At 44.9% G+C, this 18,403-nt stretch overlaps 1 protein-coding gene across 1 annotated transcript in view; it reads right to left on the bottom strand.

The window, feature by feature from the left end:
• Positions 1-2,617: 2,617 nt before the first annotated feature.
• The window catches only part of PRL (prolactin), a 60,910-nt gene continuing 45,124 nt past the window's right edge, over positions 2,618-18,403 (bottom strand). Inside the window, exons 4-5 of the mRNA XM_069613839.1 lie at positions 12,722-12,901; positions 2,618-3,127 (exon numbers count right to left, since the gene is read on the bottom strand). Of these exons, the coding sequence (XP_069469940.1) occupies positions 2,936-3,127; positions 12,722-12,901 (372 nt within the window). The 3' untranslated portion in view covers positions 2,618-2,935. The remainder of the gene's footprint in view (positions 3,128-12,721; positions 12,902-18,403) is intronic.

Genomic DNA, 18,403 nt, shown 5'->3' with positions numbered 1-18,403 from the left:
AAGTCACAGATTCAAATCCTGGCAACGCCAACTCAGCTGTTCATCCTTCTGAGGTCAATGCATGAGTACCAATTCCAATTGGCTAATGTATGTAAATATATCCTGTGTAAAGTGCTTTAGATTAAAGCACTATATAAAGAACACGTTATTATTATATCCCTTCACTCTTTTGCCTGTTCAGAGTGTTAAGGGGGGCTACCCCCATGGCATTTGTGCATCAACCACACAGCCCCATCCTACCTATCGCTGAGAGTAAACAGACCCCTCTCCTCCAGACTTAAGAGAACACCCTACGCCAACCGACTTGGAGCACCCAAAGTGAAACGTGCGAGAGGGGGTGGTGTAAGCTTCCACTTCATTGCTGCTAGGCAATGGAACTTCCTGCCGCTCTCCCTTAGAACAGGCCCCCTCACTTCTGGCTTTTTGTAAAGCCATCAAAACATGTCTATTTACTGAAACCTGTTAATGAAAAGCCTGCACTGTTACCATGCCATGTCTCAATTTGCAACCATGTCATGCTAGCTATATGTAACGTTCCACTGTCGCAAGATGCAATCACATTGGCCCTCATTACGACCCTGGCGTTGGACCATGGTCCATGGCGGTAACTTACCGACTCCGCCATGGCGGAATGGGGAATTACCGCCCCATTCCGAGGTTGGCGGGGCGGTAATTCCCCATGCCGCCATGGCCCTTCCCCATTCCCATTTTTGCCCCATAGGGCTCAATGGGAATGGGGAAGGCGCTAAGTACGGTGCCGCAATACTTAGCACCAAGGTCCCTTTGCGGGTTGGTTTTTAACGCCTGCAAAAAGCAGGCGTTAAAGTCTCCAACCCGCAAAGGGACCTCGTAATCAGGCGTTAAGGGTTTAACTGCGACGCCACCTTTTATGGTGCCGTTAACCCCTTAACGCCTGGGTTGTAATGAGGGCCATTATGTAAGCCCTCTGTAACTAAATCGTTCACCATGTATCACGTTACGTATCACAGTATGTAATCCTCCTGTAACTAAGGCGCTTTCCATGCCATAGCACCACAATGCCTCCGGGCTGTGTGCGCGCGTTATAAATGCAAAAATACTAATAATAATTTGTGCTCTAACTTACCAATACGAGAGCAACCCCACCCTCTTTCTGCATTAAGGAAAGATACTCATGCAGCATTGCCACAGCCCTCTGTCGTAGGTCGTCGCCCTGTCAGACCTGCAAAGATCTGTCCTCTAGGAAACCTCGGGAGCCAATGGGCATTAGAGGAGTGAAGCACAATGCATCTCTCATTTCTCCCCTTGCGGCTGACATTACAACACGAACCCTAGGGAAAAGGGAAGGGCGGGCGTGGATGATGCTCCGAGAAACATGGGAACCCAAACCTCCCACAAGCACACTGGTAGGCCCGATGTTGGTGCAAGTCTGCCATGAACCTTGGTCCCGCAATGTTTCGGGAGTTGAAATGTGAAAAGGTTGGCTGTCCAGAGGGCAGGGGAGTTGCTAGGTCTGGAAAAGACCCGGGGCTAAGCTGATGTTGGAACTGTTGGGACTGGGGGCTAGCTAGTCTTTTTGTTGTAGCTCCCGAGATTCTATCCGGGGCTACAACCAAAAGATCAGGGGCTATAGCCGCCTTAGCCCCCCACCTTACCCACTGGGCATTATGAGTCAGTTTGATGAGAAGAGAAGAATGGTGTTGTCATTTGTTTGCAACGGTTCTATGTTCATTCATCATCCGTGTTTTCTCAATGTTTTTTTTTGTCAAAATGTATTTTCTCCCAAAAACACATCAAAAATGACATTTGTTTTTCGAGGGAGGAGGTTGCCCCCAATCCCCTCTCCCCTGTTAATTTTAAACTCTTCCTGACACCCCTGCCCCTTATATATCCTTGCCCAGCCCTATATTTTCAATATATTTTCCTGAGAGAACAAAAATTAGACAAAAATGATATAGAAAAAAAAACACTGTCGAATGAACGTCATACCTTTTGAGGCTAAAACATCTTTGTTGTGAGCTGACTAGATAATTTTACACTGGGGCATGGTTCCTCAGTGTAAGCAGATCTATAACCTTTCGCCACCTCTCGCCACAACTAAGTGCTTGTTGCTGCAGGCTTTCCCCCCTCAGAGTGATCAGGTATTGCAGCCTTCGACGACACTAGAGTTGGATTTTGTAACCATGGAATCTGATTTTATTGGTGTAGGCTTATACCCACGCTGGGGTCCAGATTTGTGCCCTCCCACCTCACTGGACTGTGAAAATGGTGCATATTCTCAGCAGGCTTATAAAATGCTCCAAAACATGTATCTGAGTCTCAATGGCAAGGCTAAAAAATCGCTGACACACTATCTTGTCAACAACCCCGTTGGCACCGTGAGTACAATAATTATTTAAGCAGCACTCCCGAACCCTCGGTATTAGTAGCCTCTTAGTCTTGAGCAAATATTCTATTCGTGGAGCTTTTACCTCATCATCCGACTACACTTTATTCAATTTGTTTCATAAATGTATTCAGATCTTGTCACTTAGACGGATGATGATGGCATGACCCGCTCATGGTCGTGTGAGTCATGCAATGCACAGCTTACATTATATAAAGTACCTCGGAGTAAAACAAGAGACAAATATTAATTATGGCAATAGTTTTATTCATCATGTTTTTTTTGCAAGAGTAGGCTTTCCGTGACTGGCAGCCGACGGTGTGCCGGAGGACGCACGGCGCGTTGCTGTTCCATCAGTCAGCGGTCGTCTTGCAAAAAGCTCTATGCCAACTTGCTGTCTAAAGAACAGAATCACTGTTAACCTGCATGAAAGTAAGCATTGCTTTAAATCACAGTGGTATGACAAGTTATTTTTCTGCAAAGATGATTAAAGTAAATGGAGATATAGCAATGAAGCATCTTCCTTCAGCAATAGCATTGTGGTGAATGATTGACTGTGGCGGGGAAGGCTCAGCAGTTGCTGCCATGCATTATCGTGCACTTCAAGAGTTTCAGGTAGTTGTCAATCTTGTGGGAATCCCTGCGAAGGCAGTGGAGCAGATTGTAGAATGCGAAGAGGCGGGTGTCCTCGTCCGCAATGTGCAGATCCTCAGGGCCTGACCACAGCGAGAAGACTTCGTTTCCCATGTCCCGAGGATGGATCTGAGGCAATCAAAAGAGACAAGAAAATTGAGACCACACCACATGGTCTGCCATCTTTGGCATCCACAAAGCAGGCAGGATTTCCTCGAAAAACAGGCACAACATGCATCTTCAGAGCAGACATTGAGATCCAGAAGACATATTTTATAGGATTGTTAACCCAGGGTGAGATTGTAAACTTCTCAAGATGTTGCATGGTGCTGAGTCAAGCATGGGCAGACGATGGACTCTGTACAGCACAGCAGTGGATGGCACATCATTTGTTTTGTTTATGCATAACATGGCCCATAAGGATATGCATTGTTTTTTGAAGAGGAACACTTGACATCACCAAGTAAATATCCTCCCATTTTTTTGTAGACATACAGGATTTAACATATGGCTGCCCGATTATCATCATCGTAAATAGCTTGATTGATAGCCCATAGACATGCCAAGTTCTTTCCTCCAGTTCTTTACTTGACTTTAACTTTTATAAAGCGCCACACGCCCGGAGGCCTCAAAGCGCACAAATACACAAGACAGATAAACAAACAAAGACTCAATGTAGGGGAGAAGAAACAGTCATAACTGTCAGAGTGAGAAGTCTCTGGCAGGAGGAACTAGTATCCTCCTTTGTCAAAGAGATGCGTCTTTAATGCTATTTTGAAGTGTGTCAGATCAGAGATTGATCTTGAAATCAAGGGAGGTGCATTCCATGATCGAGGGGCCCAGCAGTCAAAGCTGGCACCCCAGTATTTCTGGAGTTTGTAACGTGGAAGGATCAGAAGATGGGTATTATTAGATTGCAGGACTCTCTTGACAGGTGCCTTCAGAAGCCGAGCTGCTGTTCTATCTCCACAAAGGCATCAGGGATTCATTCTCTCAATTGTATGGTATTGTTGTATTGTATTGTTTATTTATATAGCACCTATACACAGGAAAGCATTTTAAAGCGCTCACAGAGGGTGGGAACAGGGTAAAAAAACAACAGTCACTCAGAGCCCTTGAAATTCGGAGAGGATAATAGTCTGCATCGGCAGAGTAAGTGCATAAAAAATACATTTACGGTTGAGACACAGCAAATAGGTCTGACTGCGATTGTGCAGTTTTACCAGTGCAATTAAGGGAAGAATACAGGGAAGAACAGACAGACGATCTTCAGACACATTGCATTTGGATTGTGCAAGTGCATAGAAAGGGAGGGGGAGGTCCAAGTGCACCCAGTCAGTGGAGACTGGGATAAGTGCAGAGAGAGCCACTCTCTTGGGTTATTTCTAAGTGCCGTTAAGGTGGGTGGGTGTAGGGCCCTCAGAAACGTGCAGGAAAGAAGATCCCTGGGACTGGTGAGACTCTGAGGTACACCAGATGGCCAATGAGCAAACTGTAAGGAGGAGGAGGAGGGCAAGATGGATAGAGCAGAGCTGCTAGGTTAGCAGGGTGGAGGGACAGCAAAGCAAGAGAAGAGGAAGGTCTTCAGGAGTTTCCAGAACTTAAGAAGGTCAGGCTCAATGCAGAGGGGGGCAGGGAGGCTATTCCAGAAGGAGGCACCTACTGAGATTAAGGATCTCCCTCCAAATCTCTGCTTGGAGAACCTGCTCACTCGTAGAAGGTTGGAGGTAGATGAGCGGAAGGCTTATGAAGAACAGTATTTAGGTAGGAAGGGCTGCAGGTAGATAGGTCCCATGCCCGAGAAGGCCTTGTGGACATTGTAGAGGGTTTTGTACTTCACCCTTGCTGTCACAGGGAGCCAGTGAAGGGATTTCAGCACCAGAGAGATGCGGTCCCTGGGATTGAGGCCAAGGATAAGTCTTGCGGTTCTGTGCTGGATGAGTTGCAGTGGGCGTGGGCCAAAGAAGGGAGGTTGAGGAAGAGGCTGTTGCAATAGTCCAGCCTAGAGACAACCAAGGCTCTGGAAATATTGACACACTGGGGGAAAGTGAGAAACAGTTTAGTACCTCTGAGGAGGTGTAGCTGATAGGTAAACTTTTTAGAGATGCCCAGATGTGAGGGGAGAAGGAGAAGAGGGAGTGGAGTCGAAGATGACTCCAAGCTTTTTTGTCTCGCAGGTGGGTGCTGGAGCAGGGCCAAGGAAGGCCGGCCAGGGTGAAAGTGGAAAAGCAGGAGCATGGGTCCCAATGTGTACAATCCCAGTCTTACTGGCATTGAGCCAGAGGTCGTTTGCAGCACATCATGACTGAATAGCGGACAGACAGTCAGATATGCGGGGGGAGGAGGAGGCGACTGAGGGTAGCCTGAAAGATAGTTGCGTGTCATCCGCATAACACTGAAGTTAGAGGTGAAAGTGTCAATCACAAGTGTGAAGGCAGCTATATAGATGTTGAAGTACCAGGGGGAGAGGTTAGATCCCTGGGGAACAACACAGGTTGAGAGAGCACAGGTTGAGAGAGCAATAGTCGAGAGAAAGGCTCTGAGTTCCACCTGGGATAGACGGTCAGAGAGAAAGGAGATTAACCACGGCAGAGCCTGACCTGTGATTCCCAGGGTGTTACAGAGTCGTGTGATCAGGATGTTGTGGTTAACCGTGTCAAAGCCAGAGGAGAGGTCAAGGAGAATAAGGAAAGAGGGAGTGTTAATGTCAGGATTTGTGAGCAGGTCATTGGTGTTCTGAAGAGCAGTTTCCGTGCCTCTGGATGCTCTAAGGCCAGACAGATGGTCATTGAAGCAGGCCATAGATTCAGTATGAAGCGTCAGCTGAGGGATAGCCAACTTCTCCATTGCTGAGGTTATGTTCGTTGGAATCCACTGTGTAGATAGTGACTCCTGGATGATCCCACGATGCATGCCTATGCTCAGTGGAGATCTGAGGCATGTTTTTCCAAGGACTGATTGAGGCTCCTCCTGGCACAGTATAACCAGCTACAATCTATAAGCTAACCTATTCTACAGTGACTGAAATAGCGAAATCGGCAAGATGGGAACGCTGCATGGTAACTCTGGTGCATACATGCCACATGAGATTTTGAGGCTGCGGTGCTCAGAATGTGTAGATGTGATGAAAAAAAGAGAAGTCCAATTTCTTCACTTTTTCATTGCATCTGCACCTATCTTATAAAAAGGGGTGTTTAAGAAGGATAGACGGGTAACAAATTAAACAAACTTCATAATTTTATCTGAGCAAGAAATAAGCATATGCAGAGAAATCCTGCCTGTCACAATATCCCAAGGAGCATGGCGGTGCCTATCGCAAATTGTACAACACTAGTCTTCAAAGTAATTGTGTTTACACTGAATATTGCCCACCAGGCCCATTACTCTTATTAATGGCGTGCAAAGGAACACTGCTTTTTGGGAAGTGTGTGCATCATTTAGAAGCTGTTGTTAACTTCTATGCCACTGCTTGTCTCGTTATGTGCGGTCTATGTTTCAGCTTCCCTGAACTCCCTGAATAACCTTCATTTTCTTGTTGTACCCTACAGAAGAATTAAATTATACTGGGACAACTTGCCTGTGAAGTAATGGGTAATACAATTGCATACAATCACCAGTCGACTACCGATGGTTCTAATGCTATAAGCTCATCTCTCAAAGGTTGCTGGACTACATGGCTCATGGTTAATGAGAAAAGGTATCGGATTGCGACTAAACAATCTGTATCACAGGGCTCCTCAGAGGTCTCGGATGGGCGTGCCTCACAGAAAACTATACAGCCTCAGCAGTCAAAACCTGTGGTCTAACGCCAGTTGCATGACATTTCCTGCTGCAGCCTTCCCTCTATTCTCCTAAAACCACCCATCCTTTCTCTTAAAGAGACCCTCACAGTGAGGTCAACCTTAAAGGCAGATGGGTGCTATACAAGACTACCTTACCTTAGCATAAGCAACTGACCTCCTACCTAGGATGGGTCTGAGGCAATCAAAAGAGAGAAGAAAATTGAGACCACACCACAGGGTCTGCCATCTTTGGCATCTACAAAGCAGGCAAAATTTCCATGAAAAACAGGCACAGCATGCTACTTCAGAGCAGACATTGAGATCCAGAGGACATTTTTTTAGAGGACTGTTAAACCAGGGTGAGATTGTAAACTTCTCAAGATGCTCCATGGTGCAGACTCATGCATGGGCAAATGATCGACTCTGTGTAGCACAGCAGTGGCTGGAACATAATGTGCTTTGTTTATGCATAACATGGCTCATAAAGTTATGCATTGTTCTTTGAGGCGGAACACTTAACATCAACAAGTAATGTGCTCCCATTTATTTGTAGACATTCAGGTTTTAACAAATGGCTGCCGGATTATCATAGTAAATAGCTCGATTGATAGCCCATAGACATGCCAAGTTATTTCCTCCAATTCTTTACTTGACTTTAATTTTTGCAAAACGCCACACGTCTGGAGGCCTCAAAGCACACAAATAATCAAGACAGACAAACAAACAAAGACTCACGGTAGGGGAGAAGAAACGGTCATAACTGTCAGAGTGAGAAGTCCACTGCTTGTCTTGTTATGTGCGGTTTATGTTTTAGCTTCCCTGAAATCCCTGAATAACCTTCGTTTTCTTCTTGTACCCTACAGAAGAACTAAATTATACTGGGACAACTTGCCTGTGAAGTAATGGGTAATACAATTGCAAACAATCACCAGTCGACTACCATTGGTTCTAATGATATAAGCTCCTCTCTCATAGGTTGCTGGACTACATGACTCATGGTTATTGAGAAAAGGTATCTGATTGCGACTAAACACTCTGTATCACAGGGCTCCTCAGAGGTCTAGGATGGGCGTGCCTCACAGAAAACAATACAGCCTCAGCAGTCAAAACCTGTGGTCTAATGCCCTTTGCATGAACTCTTCTCTGCTGCGGCCTTTCCTCTATCCCCCAAAAACCACCCACCCTTTCTCTTAAACAGATCCTCACAGTGAGGTGAACCTTAGATGCAGATGGGTGCTATACAAGATTACCTTACCTTAGCATAAGCAACTGAGCTCCTACCTTACACCAAAAGGGCATCTCACATCTAAGCATACACTGGCATACCTTGACACAGGCCACTAGGGATGCACAGCTGCAGAATGGCGAACCCCCAATCTCTTGTCCAGAGCACCAGGCACTTCAGCAAACACTGGCAGATAATAACAGCTTCAACAGCCAAACTAGAGGTGAAGCAACCAAGACATGGGAGACATTCTACCTGAGTCAGGAAGGCAGGGTACTATCATATCCTCCAAACTGGAATGAAGGGGCCTTGTTACAGAATGGGTGGTATTGTTCCTGTCACCAGGGTCTTGCAATTGATGCTGGTGGTAAAACGCCAGCCATCAAAGAAAGGGACAATACATCCAGGTGATGAAATCCACTGAACGGGGTTACAGCCAGTGGTAAAATAAGTATCATCAGCAAACGCATTGGCCTTGCTGTAAATGCATCATTGCTACCCATTCCCATTACAGAAATTATCACTGCAATACGATCAGGTTTGAGATTTATTTTTTTATTTTGTTTTTTAAAGATCTATTTATTAGATTTTCAACAAAACACAGTTTCATCACATAGGTCTTAACAGAGTGCAACAATAAAAGCCGATATAATAATAATATCCTATCAATAACACTATTCATCTGTAACTAGAATCCCAACACACCCTCATCCCAATACATCAATACACTATCAACCAATGCGAATAGTAAAAAAGAAAGCAGTTACAAAAATTCACACCAACACACATAAAACATCACAAAAGACAAAAGGAAAGATGAGAGAAAGAAAAACAATGGAGAGACGGTGAGAAGGTGGGAGAGAGGAGTGAGTTCTGAGATGGTTTTAACAAATACGCCCCCTGAAAAGAAGCTGCAATGTGAATAGTATGTAATGTGTGGAAAGTGGATACTTAGGAATCGTTGGAGGAGGTTCTTTTTTCTTGCTGAAGGAGACTAATGCCTGCCCTTGAATTCGAACTATAGTATGGCGGGTAGTGTTCTAAGGCAGTTGTTGGAATATCATGGACATTTTTCTTTCACCTCCTTCAGTTTTATAGCTGGTATTACTTCGCACTTTCAGTGTTGCAGACAGCTCGCATTATTGCATATTTTTTAAATTATTTTTTTACTGGCATTTCAACTTTTGCAACTACAACACAAAAGAAAATAATATCCCCCAGCCCCATTGACCTCCCACCGCTTCACCCTCCTCCCATCCACCAGTGTGTGACGTGAGTCCTCAAGCACATATGTATCTCACCATATTCCCAGTAAACAAAGTTTCTGCGGGCAGTAGGCCGCTCTGTAGTCATTATGCAAGAAGGCCAGCACCAGTTCCTATTTACTGGAGACTTTAGCCTGGTCCCCCTGACTGAATCAAATCCGTAATCCACTCCAAAGAGACAAGGTTCCAGACTTTGATCAGCCACTTAAGTTCGTGTTGGGATTCTGTGGATTTCCATTTTTGGGCTATTACCAATAGCGCTGCAAGGTTTGAAATATGATATGATAGGTTATTTATAACGCACTTAATACCCAGAAGTCTCTAAGTGCAGACCCGGGGATCGAACCTGTGGTGCTCTGTGTCGTCTTGCTTCCAAGGCAAGCATGTTGCCGCTGAGCTATCCTCACGGTAGAGGTGAGGGGGGGGAGTGCCGGTGAGAGCGGAATGCGCTAATGCTAAGAAGGGAAAGGAAGTGCAGGTCGGAGTGGTGAGCATGTAATAGCTGCGAAGAAGAAGGGGGAAAGGACCCATAGGTAAGGCGAGTGCTAAGGGAGGCCAGGTGGATACGTGCCAGGGGAATGCAGAGAGTGCAGGGGAAAGGAGGGCCACATGCTAAGTGTGAGGGACGGACCTGGGTGGGCTCAAGGGGTGCAGGACCAGCCAGGCTAGTGCAGGGGGTAGTCTGCTAGGGCAGGTGCATGTTAGGGGGGACAGGGGAGACCAAGTGCAGGGGTAGACTGATCGAGGAGGGCCTGGTGCCTTGTCAGGAATCAGAAGGAACCAGGTAACCATTCAAAATGAGGACGAGGGGGACATTAGCAGAGGAGGGGTAGAGGGAAGGAGGAAGAGAAAAGGAGGGTCTTGAGAAGCTGTGGAGCCCGCTGGCTTTACATGCCAGCATAAAGCAGGTGGACTCCATAGGGATCCATTGTACACACTGTCTCCATTCTTGCACGGCATACAGTGTGTACAATTAAACACTGCCATCCATGCGTGCATGGCAGGCAGAGCTTAATTGTAATTGTAAATGATTACTGCCATGCAAGTATTGAATGCAGCGTTTACTCATTTGCATGGCAGAGTGCTAATGTGTAGGGCAAAAGGAGGCTTACACGCATGTACGTTGGCTTTTGCCCGGCACAGTTGCACTCCTCTGTGTCAAATGATCCAAATTTTGTGGCCAGGAGCCACCGTAGTGTACATCTACATGTAATAGCTCCCTGTCGCCAAATTGCGAAATGGTGCAAAAGAAGCTCCTTTGCAGTCAGTGTGTTACAATGGATGACAATGGAATCACCTGCTAATTAGCAGGTTCTAAAGTGTGGGGGGTATTTTATTGGAATCCATTCGTGTTATGCCTGCATGAAAAGCTCATGGAGGCGTGAAATGATGTGCTCTCTTGAGACGGAGGAGGAAAGAAAAGTGGAGATGCTATCTCTGCTTGGCTGCTCTTCTCCACCTGAAGACTGCGCTAAAACGAGCTGCAGGAGAAAATGATAGAGAAAAACCAAAAGTATACTTGGATTTTCCGCTCCGCTCACTGTAAATTGCCCGCATCGTGTTTTGAGGTCCATATGACCAAGTCAAAAAGAGACACATCCAGACACTTAAAACCTGGCACCTGCAGGGCTGTCTGTCTGATGCGTCGTCAGTGCAGTGCATGACGTCTTTCCAGAAGGTACAATATTATCTTTAACCGTCTACAAATTATGTTTGAAACAGAGAAATGCCCTTGCAGAAAGTGAAGTATATGTGCTGCAGATATATCGACAAATATGTGCTGCAGATATATCGACAAATTCGGCAATTATTTAGTGTCACTTTATTTAATTTTGTGGGGTCTTTATATTGCTGATTATTACAAATGGAAAATGTGTATGTAGCTACTACCAGAAGGATACAGTAGGTTGACAAAAACATAAAAATATGGATTTGTCTTTTGCACTATGGCGTGAGCTGAAGGCATTTAGAGCAATCCAAGGTCACGTGGTTGAACGTAAAAACGTGCGTGTCTCAGGAGCCTCTGCAGGTGTCTCACCCCCGCTGCCTGCTCTCAGTGGCTTTCCCCACCCTCTCCCTGCAGTGCTGAATGAATAAATGAAAGTTGCAGCTGGCTCTTGAATTCCAATCTCTGTAGTGCTTATGTGACAAGGTTCAATTACGGCAAATGCTGCGAGTGAATCGGGGCTGGAGGCCTCCACTGGTTACCACCATTGGCGAACGTAGATACCGGGACAGAGGACAGCTGTGGGAGAGAAGATGCATCATTCTGTTTGCCTACAGCTGCCGCTCAGTTGCAATCAGGAACCACAGGTGGAAGGGGTGGTGGAAGCCCTCCATATGCCACTGCAGGTGGGACTGGGGGAGAGGAAGCTAGACATGCTACTGATGTAGCTGAACGACCTTTACAGCAAGAGCTGTGCGTGGTGGGAGGGGAAGCATACCATGAATTGTCTCACACTCAACTGGCAGACTCCTTAACTCTTACCTCCATGTCCCCCGACTGAGGTGGACTGAGGTGGACTGCGAAGAAGCAGAAACAGGGGCTGACACTGCTGATTATTCGGACATTATCAGTGGCCTTTCGGAAGTGACTATACCCTTGCTGCCTTTCCATTGCTTCCAAGAGAAATCAGCACATTCCAATGTTCTAATTAGTAGATAATGGTCACTGCAATGGGTCATACTGGTGGGTAGCAAGTTCACAGGCATGTGTACAACAAGTGCCTTTAACTTTATTTATTTATTTATTTATTTATATAGCGCACCTAACCCAGAGGCATCTGGGCGCTTATCTTACATAGTAATACACAAGGTTGCACATAATTGATTGCAGAAATATGGTACATTACATTACTTGCTGCAGGTTACAAGTATACAGGTATATTAAGGAAGTGTTCAACTTGCGCTGATTGCAGTGTTACCGGCTGGTACGCCACACCCGGTGGGCTTTATCACCATTCTCACCTTCGGGCTATGGTCTTTCTTTTTGAAAAACACTTTGTGGTAAAGAGCATTCAGCAAAAAAGTAAATAAATTCAAAGCAAGATGGTCGACATAGAAACATGAACTTGTTTAAAAGAGGACGTTCCCGCTTGCTATTGAGGAAAGAAGCAGGTCAATGGAACAGCTAGGGAGAGACACTGAGTGTTCCCAGCATCGGTGAAGGACAAGGAAGCTGTGGGTGGGTGTTTGGGTGGGTGAGGGATGTGGACATTCGGGTTGGGTGTAGGGGGAAGAAGACACGGGTGAGCATAGGGCACACTTATCTGGTGTCCGGGCAGGAAAAATGGCAGTCTTCTGTTTCTGAGGAGTCTTGAAACAGTGTATTTCCCATGAGATAAAGACCCCATTCCGAGCCTTCTGATTGGCTGGGAGGCCACGGGACCCCTCCCGCCAGGGCGCTAACTAATAATAAAACAAACACATAACAAGAACATGCTGTGCTCACCCTTCCAACAATTTTTTCCATTCCTTCGAGGAGTCTCTTGGTTTGTTCCTCAATCTCCACTGCCTTCCAGAGGATGGTGTCTGGTGCTTCTTTGATACCGTGTACTTCAGTCACCAGGTGGCCCAAGGGGTCGTTCCATGATCGCAGCACACTTAGCACCAGATTGAGCAGGTCATCATGCTGCAAAGGATCACGGGTTACAGCCAATAAGAACATGTGTTTTTGGGATTTGGGATTGACGCACAATTGTAAAGGAGCATCGATATTTACATGGGATTAAAAAATTAAATTAGGAGATTATTGGTGAAAGACTCAACACAGTAGCGATATTTGTTTGAAAAGCATCTGCTAAATAGTACAAAGATAGCCTTCCTGAAGTGAAAACATAGGGGGATAAAATGCTGGCATTCTAAGGCTTGATAGACCTTTCCCTTTTGAAGTATCAGAGTATGGCTTGCCAATTCACTATTCACTTGTTCATTTCTTCTCAAGGTGCTGTCAGTTTCTGCCCCTCACGCATCAGCAACGTTTTGCTACTTGGCAGAAGGTGTTCTGAACAGCCAGGTCACATCTCCTGGATGTCTGACTCTCCTAGAAGCGTCACCATGCACTCTAGCATATAAAGCCTGTGGTAGAGAAGCATTACTTAAGTAGATGAATTAAACAAGAATCAGCGGTCGGAGTCTACGTAAAGACGTAGAGAAACTATGCTCCCTGCTGGCCTGACCCCCCTCCCTGCTTCCCACAAACCCCATCACCCCACGCATTCCAACCCCCCCAAACAAACACACCTGCTAGTTAAGGGAATGTTCCTTGCAGTGCACTGAAATTTCAACTTCTTCCTACACTTTTATTTTAAAACTAAACCATTCCGGAACGGTTCTATTTAAAATAAAAATATACGAATAGTAAAACATTTTGGTTTTTTTTTAAGTAGAGGAGCAGCGCTCCTAACCACTCATGATTTGGTCTGGGGCAGTAGGAAAAGCCAACACAGATCGTGCATACATTTATCCAGAAGTGGGCCTAAGTCTCTTGTGGTGCAGTGCCAATGCAACATAATTACTGCAGCAAATTCCAAAACAAGAACCTAACATTCAATTACAATTGTTTCTAATTTTTTCCATGGTTTAATCATGATTCATTTCAAATGATTATTTTTTAAGCTAACTTGTATTGAGGCAATATGCCCCGAGGTGTCGAGTCATTACCCACAGGGTGGACCCAGCCATGGAGGGGCATATCGCCATTAGCACCCTTATAGCATGCTAGGTGGGTGCTAATGTATATTTTTTTTTTTAAAGGAAACTGTTTTCTTTCTTTTCACGGGACACCAAACACACTGTACCAACATGGCCACCTTGGAAAATGAAGGTAGGGCTCCACATGGAGCCCCTATTCCGTTTCCATGGCGGCCAGAGTGGGGACTGGAGCAGCGAGTCACATCTCCACAGCCAGCAGGTAAGTGAAATTGGGGGCAGAGTTTTAAAAAAAAAACTGGGTTGGATGGGGGGAAGATGGTGGGTGGGCGAGCCAGCCATCAGGCGGCATAGAACACAGGATTTCACGGATATTGTCAACCTGTGTTCCGAGCCTCCCGATTGGCTGGCTCCCCCATCGCGGGTGCTAATGAACAATACACAAGAGTAGGACTGTTCTCACTGCCAACAATGCTGAAAATGGATTACAAAATATGTCAAAAGAATACAAAGCAACTATCCAAACAACATGTCTGATACCATAGCAAACGTGTTTGTAAAACCCTCATTCAATTATCTATTGTTACTTACACAAATCCTCCCATTTCTGTCTGAAGCAAACTATGTGACTATTGCCAGGGCGCTTATCGAAGAAAAGCTGGATTATTGCGATGCACTCTTTCTGGGAGCTGATCAGGATACTCCTTGTAGGCTCCTGGTCCTACTCAACACTGCAGCCGGGATAGTGACCACCACCTCAAGAACCTCACAAACCTTGCCTGTCCTCATTAGACTTCACTGGTTTCTGGTATATGCCAGGGTCACATTGACAACTCTCCTTTTAATTCATAAGGTGCTGTGCGACTTTGGGCCAATTCAGCCCAAAGATAAGGTGCAATGTTCTGTGCCTGACATAGATCTTCGGTCCTCCAATAAGCATTTACCTGACGTTGCTCGCTTCAAGAGAAGAACAGCCATGTGCCTATAGGACGTATTCTTCATCCCTGTTTCCCCACCCCCACTCTTGTGGCGCCTTGAAACACCATTTGCTGTCTAGGAGCATTATAAATACCCAATAAATAAAATAAACACCATACCTTTTGAGATCTGCAGTACTGAAACACGTTTGCTCTTCCACAACAATGCTGAAAATGTTCCTATTTTAGGAATTGCATTTCATTATTATCATTCTTGGCATGTTGTGATTTCCTGTACTGTGATACTTGTTGGTCGTTTGCAGTACAACAATCCAATCAAATCAAAGGAGAAAGGGTATTCCCCATTACACCTTTCCCAAGACTGGAAGGCATGCTATCTACATGATCATTTTACATATTTAGACGCATGACAATAAAGGAAGGGTAGAATGTCAGAGGGAGTATTGCTAACCACTATATTGACTGTACCTCCCCTCGCTATACTGTTAATAACATCCATTCTCTTGAGAAACTGAAGTATTCAAAAGGATAAAAGAAAATATAAGGCACACGGTTCATTCAAATCAATCCACATTCTGCAATATAGAATTCAACTACTTAATACAGCCCCAAACATGTCAGCGTGTGGTCACTACTCACATACACATAAACATGTATACATTAAGTACATAAGGGCGAGGTTGAAGATGTGGTGGGTTCAGTTCTTGCCCTGGTTAGCTTTGGGGAGAGGTAACTGCCTGTTTATCCCAGACCTTGGGATAAGCGCAACGGCAGGTAAAACCACAGCCGCTTGAGCAGAGGTACATAAGTTAGATTATGGTGTCAGAATTATTCTGCCAGGTTATGCGAGGGAGAATTTCAATCTCTATTTTTTGTTTTTCTACACCTACACAGGGTCTTGAACTAATATGCCCTGATGAAGGCGGATGTATGCGAAAGCTGCAAGACCGCCGAAACGTGAACAGCTCGAGAAGCTCGCCAAGCATCCCGTTGGCAAAGAATTCTTTTACCTCATAAAGACCCACATATTGGGCAACATTGAAGCCCAAAGTAAAAATCAAGCCAATCTTATGGACAAATGAACTGTCTTGAAGGGAATCAACTTGAAAAGACTTCCCGTATACTTAGGGGCAACTACTTCTTGAGTTTCCCCTCCCCCCTATTTTTTCCTTTACTGTATTTAGAAGAACATTTGTTGAAATTTTAATTTTGGTTTGTCATGTTGTTTAAATCTTTTGAAAAATGTCTATGATTTCCCCATTTTTCTGTACAATGAATCATGAAGTTGAATGATTGTGTTTTTTGAATTGATGTAATGCACCTTGAAGAAATCAATACAGATTTTAAGAAGATGTACAAATGTTTTGGGCTAAATTATTTTTCCAATTCAGTACTCCATTTATTATCTCTAATCTGCCAAAGATTATAGGTGACTATAGGATTGTATTTTTCTCCCTCCAACTAGCTCAATCTCACTATAACGTGGATAAATGCCAGCATTAGTGGATTGATACAATTTACAGCATTCCCAAAAAGAAATTGTCGAGTGTTTGCTCCCCCAGAATTTACTTCAACTTAGATTGTGTTAAATAAGGGTAGGATACATCTATTGTTTATGGATTTCACTGACTAAATAGGACATATTGGGTTCCTTCCTAAACTGCAAGAGTGCTGTCCTTTTATTCTTTGTAGGTCACCCCTTTACTAATGCTGCTTGATCTTCAGCGGGAGGGTGGTTTGATGGTCAGTGCATCGCTGAGGGCAACCTCCGGAGAGAAACTGGGCATCAGCAAAGTTTTTTTCTGCATAGCGCAGTGGACTTGCAATGTAGTCCTGGACACCAATGAGAACCTGTGGACTGCTTTGACCACATTTCATTTCTTCATTCTGTCCACTTAATTTGGTAGTTGCTAAAGGTTATCAAAGATTTTGGGCCTCATTACAAATCGCCCGGTATGGAAACAACGGTGGCGGTAAACCCGCCGCCACCGTTGTTTCCATGCCGGGCGATCACAACTCCTGCAGGCAGGAGGTGATGTTCCCACCAGGTCTGACCTTTGGGGGATTAACACCACCCGCCTGCAGGCGGACGAGGAAACACCGGCAGCATTACGAGATGCTGCCGGTGTTTCCATGATCCCCATTCCCATTGAGTCCTATAGGACTCAATGGGAATGGGGATTAACACCATTCCGCCTCCGTGATTCCCGGAAAACCGGGGTTGTAATGCCCCGGTAATTCCGGGAATCACGGAGGCGGAATGGTAATACGAGTCCGGCGGTAACCAGGCGGTTTTACCGCTTACCGCCAGACTCGTAATGAGGCCCTTTGTGTGTGTTCAGTCTACTTTTCCATGCCGATATGTCATGCCATGACCACGGATCTGGTGATAATCACTCGATGTTTCGAAGATGGGAATGGATTGGGCAGAGTAGCAGATTATACCACTACAGGAGCATATGAAGTAATGCTTGGACAGCCCAGTTGTGGGGCAGAGGAAGCACATTTGCACTAACTTTGCACTACACACTATGATGTATTTACAGGTGAAAGCAGGACTTGGCACATCCTTTTCCTTTAAGGAGACCTTTTAATCCAGCTTCACAATGATTTCCTGTACATCTTGGATGGAGGGAATGTCATTGAATAATTTGAACACGCGTTGCTATGTGCTATTTTGCTATTTTGCACTTGCACGTTCTAAATGTCACTCGGCCTAGTAAGATCGTTGTTTGTGTTCTCCCTTCTTCCCCTCCCTTGCCTGGTTGCACTCTGAAACACGTGTGTAGGAGTGCGATACAAATAAAATATCAATATCAATATGTTATTTGCGTCATTACAGTATTCCCAGGTATCCCCAGGAATACCGCATTTGCTAAACAACTCAAGACTTGACATTTGGTGGATTTTACCAACAGGCAGTATTTGTCAATCAGAACTGCCAACCTCATAAATCATGAATTCTTCCATTCAGTAATTAACCTTGTCCACCCAAAATCGCATTGTCCTCTTCAATGCTATGTGTACAAATGATGTATGCATAATAAAAATAATTATCAGTATTATCATCATTTGATATCCATAATAATGCTAATAATAATATTTACAACAATATTGCCTTCTTATGCTGACAAAGAGCTTCATGAAGGTAGCTTGTGAAATGTCTAAGAGTTTATCTCACCGTAAAACAATGGAAAGTTGTCAGATATGTATAAGCCCCTCCTATGTATCTTTTTTTAATAAACTGTGAACTTCTCCATGCTTGCGTGGATTAAATCTGTATCTTACGCTGGGCCTGCCCAGTGTTTTATTATTTGCTTTCTGCATTCATCCAAGAGCACAGGAGAATAATATCCCATTGGGCATGATGGCATGGAAGCCCAATATACACTATACTTAACCTATGCTGCTGGACACATGGACTGGATGAATCCTGGCTGCGAGATATGTGATTTTGTTTCCCGATGGAAGAATATTTGCAACGATCACCCACTCCATTTTCCCGCCTTAACTCTTTGAATGGACCCTCTGATTGATCAACCCCT

Source organism: Ambystoma mexicanum, chromosome 5p, assembly GCF_040938575.1.
Source record: "Ambystoma mexicanum isolate Mex_15411 chromosome 5p, UKY_AmexF1_1, whole genome shotgun sequence".
Lineage (NCBI taxonomy): Eukaryota > Metazoa > Chordata > Amphibia > Caudata > Ambystomatidae > Ambystoma > Ambystoma mexicanum.
This window is presented reverse-complemented; position numbering and strand designations above follow the sequence as displayed.